Source organism: Fopius arisanus, unplaced genomic scaffold (genome assembly GCF_000806365.1).
Source record: "Fopius arisanus strain USDA-PBARC FA_bdor unplaced genomic scaffold, ASM80636v1 scaffold00151, whole genome shotgun sequence".
NCBI lineage: Eukaryota > Metazoa > Arthropoda > Insecta > Hymenoptera > Braconidae > Fopius > Fopius arisanus.
In genome coordinates, this window is record NW_011887890.1 from 30,856 (window position 1) to 36,480 (window position 5,625).

Genomic DNA, 5,625 nt, shown 5'->3' on the forward strand with positions numbered 1-5,625 from the left:
CACACACACACACACGCACACACACACACACACATACATACATACATACATACATCCTCTCGAAATTGTCCAGAATTACTCTGGAGGCCTTGCAACGTGAAGATATGTTGAAAATTTCCATATTGATATAGAACGGGAAGTTAATAATTAGAATTTCTTTTAATCCCAAAAATGTTTCAAAAATGGTCAGAAAACAACTTTCTAAAACAATGGGGACGTGCGTGACTGTTGAGGCTGCTTTATAGAGGGTGCGATCCATTTGACGTCGAACCAATAACTTGCTGACCATTTGTCAACAAAATTGTTCAGGTAATCATTTCGATTAACTAAAAAGTCTCAAATACCTCATGGTATTAAGTACAAAGCTTAGATAAGATGGTATTAAGTACAAAGCTTAGATAAGAGAAAAAATATCTGAACAACTGCTGAGACATTTTGTCTTTTATCATTTTTGTTAAAAATGATTGCTGAGGAGATAATTTTCATGAGCTAATGAGTTCTAAATGCTATCTATCCGTTTAATGGAAAAAAGAATCGGAAAAATTGGAAAACAGTTGAGTCAATTTTGTTCAAGATTCGCTCCGGTGTACTGTATCTAAATATTTCTCAATTCAATACAAGGATTAAAAAAAATAATTGTTACTGGCGAAATGAGTAGGCTTGTTCCGTCTCATTTTAGTTTCACGGTAAGGCCAAAAGTGAAACCACCGACACTTCAATGGGTTCTACGCGTCGGAGACATAGATTTAACTCCACCTATTTTTTTTGTCAATGAATGAAATTCTGTTTTCAATTTACTGAGAGCAAGTTGTGCTTCTGACCTCTATTAGACCATGACAAAGGGTAGGCGAGAGCCCATTACATACAGTGATGGGTTTTTACGACTCAGAAAAAGAGCAGAAATGTCACTGAAGAAAAGAGAAAGCAGGGAAATTAATCGAAACTGGAAAATTTGAAATTTCCCTTCCCATCACCTTTTTATTTATTTTTGAAGCTGACATGACAACTAAAATGTAAAAAAAGTCTGTTCACTTGGTAAAGCCTACTTGGGTTTATGCGCATAACTCAAAAATTGCTGAGTCAACCGTCTTTATCAACTAATCAGTTGTAAGTTACGTCAAAACGCAACGAAGCGATATTGTTGGACAAAAATTTACACACACGCCTCATTCGAAACACTAATTTTGGTGATTGCGGAGAGCGAGAAATGTGGAGAAATACTAAAATTCCCCATTAGAAAAGGATAGGAAAAATATATGAAAAGGATATAGTTTATTATACAAAAGGCATCCAAATTTTCGTTTTATTTATTTTTTTAATTAACAATGTTCATTGAAAAACAATGTTTCTAACAGAATCTGAAGTCAAGCGATTTTTCATATATTTTTCATATTTTTTCATACTCCATTTTCATCACATTATTTTTGTACATAGAGAGAAAAAGTAAATGAAAACTACCTGCTTGTTCCGTAATTTGTCAGTCAAAATAGTATTCAGTAAATATTCTGTAACTGTTCGGTAATTTTTACTGAATACTGTTGACTGACAGATTACGGAACAGGCACGTCTTTTTTATTGAATTTTTCTGTCTGTGTAATATCGATGTCCTTTTCTCATATTTTTCTGGTCTATTTGTAAATCGTTTTTCCCTGTTTATTCACCTGCTTTTCGATCTTTTTTTAAAATTGTTAATGGCTTTTTTATAATAACTATGACCTTTTGATATATTTTTCCTAGAACATCCTCATTCGTAATTTATTTATTCCTTTTTCAACTGTTTTTTATGCTTCGTTCATCTCTTTACGAAATATCAGCACAATTTCAAAATATTTTAAACAAAACGAAAACATTAGTGAAGTTCAAAGCGAATTAACATAAAAGAAATATTGAACTTCAAGACATTGTCCTAGACCCCGTGCAATGAATTTATGTCGAAAAGTCAATACCGTAATAGAGAATATTTAGTTATATCATGGGGAGAAAACTGTAAAAAGGGAACATTACAATGAATAAGCCACATATTTATTTCTCGGGGAAAGTAGGGGTGTTTTGGATGATTTTATTTCAAGTTCTACTATCGTTTATGGTAGTGCTAGATATAGATTATGGTCGTATTAATATTAAACTGAAGGAAAAATTCGCGTAATATTTTTTTCCACTGATTGAGTCAGATTGAAATTACTTGAAAAATGTTCAAGTGGAAAACATAAAGCAAATAAGAGTGAATTTCATCAAATCTATTGAAAGCTGAATCCTGGCGAACGTATTCTGAAAAAAAAACAAAGCACACCGAGTAGAGGGCCACGATGCTGGGGTTAAACATTTTGTATCAGTGGCACAGCAGCATCCGTATGGAGAGGATGTGGAGACGAGTACAGGGCGCGCGCCGGCGGGATGATGCCACAAGTAGGGACTGGGATGCGCAGTCCTTGCAATTGTATGTAAACCTATATAATAAGAAAGTAGGTAAAGCTAACGATAGAACATACCGCAGTTCACAATCAACCGCCTGTACATGTGAAGTATAACCTTGTCTCGCGCGTCCAGTTCTGATAAAACTCCGATGTACAGTGACTAGAGTGAACAGTGACTGTTCTTTTGAGCTACCGTCGTATCCTGATACTCCTCGACTTCAACGGTTTATAAGAATAAATTAAAAATTCATTTGTGCTACCTAATAATTCGAAATTTCGGGTATTACGACATTTACTCAATGATTATACATTTTTCAATATTCAATATTAGGATGTAGTGTGAAATCAAATTATGTACAATTAAAAATATTTTTTTATGATTCTTCAACTAACAATTTTGCTAAGCATTTTTTCCATGATTTCGTGATAACGCATCGTTTATAAAAATACTCAATGATAATGTAAGAAATGGGTCTATTTGATTACTATTTGATCGATTATTCCCGTTTTCCGAACTTTAGTAATAGATTTCTGAATTGCTGCCTATTTTTGTATGAGAAACATTATGGAGCTCACCAAAATCAATAAATTTCCAGATGCGATTGTCTAGAACGCCCGTGCCGTCACGTGGCCGGGATAGTCGTCTGCCCGCTGCATCCTGGAAGCTCGTCGTTTCACCTACCGCATGAAAACAGAATTAGGGCAAGTGAACAATGCAAGTGCATAATCCGGACTACTGACAGAGAGCATTGTGCATGTGATGCAAAGAATTGTGAGCAGGAAAGAAAATCACGCCATTCAGGACACACGTGTGATTGTCCCAATCGACCATGTATTCATACTCAATCAATGAAAGGACGTATAAGCTGCGTTCAATATCGCGTAAGACAGGCAGGATGTGCAATGGCGAGATGCACTGCTGAACTTGCTATGCATGGACTTCATTGGGAACTGGCATCTGAGTGCACACCGTGCAAGCCGCGTGCTTTAAGACGACGATTATGTAGACGTCAACAAAGTGATAATGAACTTTATCGCAGCAATAGTTTCAAGTTTGAACGTTTCGAGAGAACAAATGATGGCTATACTACCCCGATACATAAGCAAGTAAGTCACTAATTCGACCATATGGCTCTGACATACTTCTATTATCGTCAATTATATTTATGTTCATTGTATTATATTATGCCGAGCAGATTAACCGTTCCTTTCTTACCCTAGAAAATGCGGAGTAATGCATTATTCACGAAAAAAAATTATTGGGGCGTAATTCCTGAAATGTCTATCTCTAGATTAACCACTTTTCAAAATATACATCGTAATACGCAAACGTAATTTCCCGAGAAAAGTAAATCTATTATAAGTTCGTCAAAGTTTTACAGTCTGGTGACAATTGTATGTAATGAATGATAAGTAAAAACTCCGAGTATGTTAGTGAGCTGGGGCGATAATAAATTGTGCCACGCGAGAATTTCGCAAAAGGGACCAGAATACTTCATGGGATGAGATTATCTTCCTCAATACCATGATTCCTTTGTTATTGACAAGAGGTAATATAAAATTCGAAACTTTCATTAATAACTGCGGAGTATTTAAATAATCGGTTACAAATAGCTGCAATTCATCTGTTTTCATGCGGCATCATTGTCCTGCTAACTTTTTTTTTCGTTAACGGAATTATTAGTTATAGTCTATTCACACCTTTCAAGGCTCAATTCTATTATGTATTACATTTATTTTATTTTGTTAGTATTATTTGCCTTTACCTTTCTCACTATGTTTTATTCCTACCAAATCGCTTGGTAATGCCATATCATGATTTTATTAAAATTTGTTATCGTAGAACTTAATAAGCCATAATAATAAGTAATTATCCTTGGGATTTCGCCAATATTCTAGAATACTCGTACTGAATGGTATGCCCAATGTTCGTTCAGTGTTCAGCCAGGCCAGACTGTTTCAAGTGACCATATTTGGGCGCAACCTGAGCTCATCCGACTCACTCGACTCCCGAGCATCGTTAGTGAGAGCGGGGAGATGGGTCTCGTCTACTTAACGAGGCTATCTGCTGTAATTTGATTTGCCTCCCTCCTTGGTAATATTGATGGTAATATGGGGAGAAAATTTTTTTAATGCCTACAGGATGAGGAGTCACCTTCGACAATTTTGTTATGTCCAGATGATATTTGGAGCAATTCAATAGATAAATTGAATAGAACAATTGTCCCAAAATTCTGCGGTGGATAACTTTATAGTCGTTGTTGAGTAAATAAATATAACTCCGATAAGAATTCTAAAGGCTGACGATGCGAACAGGGCTGAGAAAGCCTTTAGCAATTAAGAATGAGTTCACTGAGACTGACTGCCTCTACGGATTTTGGAGGAATGTGAACAATACTCGTGCAATTCTAAGTTATGGCAAAAATCAATAAAAATTTATTGATTTTCCGTTTTCATTACTAATGGAAGTAGCGAAGAATGGAACTGGAATTGCCCCTGATTAATGACAAGTGTGCCCAAGATTTTCGATGAATGATGATATTTAATGGTAAAAGTGATTTATATGATGCAATATAATGAAACCGTGGAAAATTTTTATATTATATATTTAAAGTTGCAATATTTGGGGGAGCATAATAATGGCCGAAAACCATTTCTGAAATATATTCGCCAATGTTTTTCATTGCTAATTTTAATTTTTCAATTTTATATTTAAAACTTGAAACGGACATCCCAGGTGGGGATTAACCATTGGTCCGAGCTTGGGCCAAGCTTGGACCAAGCCTAACCTAGCTTGGCTCAAGCTTGGAATTCAAGATTGTACCAACCTTGGTTATTCCTTGGTTTGTAACGGTAGTTCAAGCTTGGACGTCGAATTCGATCCAAGGTTGAGCCAAGATGCTAAAATGAAGGTAGTCCAGGCCTGGGCCAAACTTGGACCAACCTTGATTCAAACTTGAACGTAAAATCCAAGCCGAGCCTAGGATCCAATCCTTAACCAATCCTTCAACTTATCTAGCAATTGATGATTAAAATAGAGGCAAAAATGAAATAATTAGTTTTTTATTGTAGATACAAGTCAATTTTGCCTCTATTTATCATTCCCTAATAAATTAATCTTTGAAAAAACCTAATTAATTAACTTAAAAATTGACCGCCGCAACCGAGATTCGAACGCATGATCCTAACATTATGAAACCTACGCCTTACC

General features: G+C 35.5%; 1 protein-coding gene across 2 annotated transcripts in view; it reads left to right on the forward strand.

Moving 5' to 3' along the window:
* The first annotated feature begins 2,622 nt into the window (after positions 1–2,622).
* The window catches only part of LOC105272234 (uncharacterized), a 91,902-nt gene continuing 88,899 nt past the window's right edge, over positions 2,623–5,625 (forward strand). For both annotated transcript variants that reach the window (XM_011314252.1, XM_011314253.1), the window contains exons 1-2: positions 2,623–2,694; positions 3,011–3,521. In XM_011314252.1, the coding sequence (XP_011312554.1) occupies positions 3,264–3,521 (258 nt within the window). In that variant the 5' untranslated portion in view covers positions 2,623–2,694; positions 3,011–3,263. The remainder of the gene's footprint in view (positions 2,695–3,010; positions 3,522–5,625) is intronic.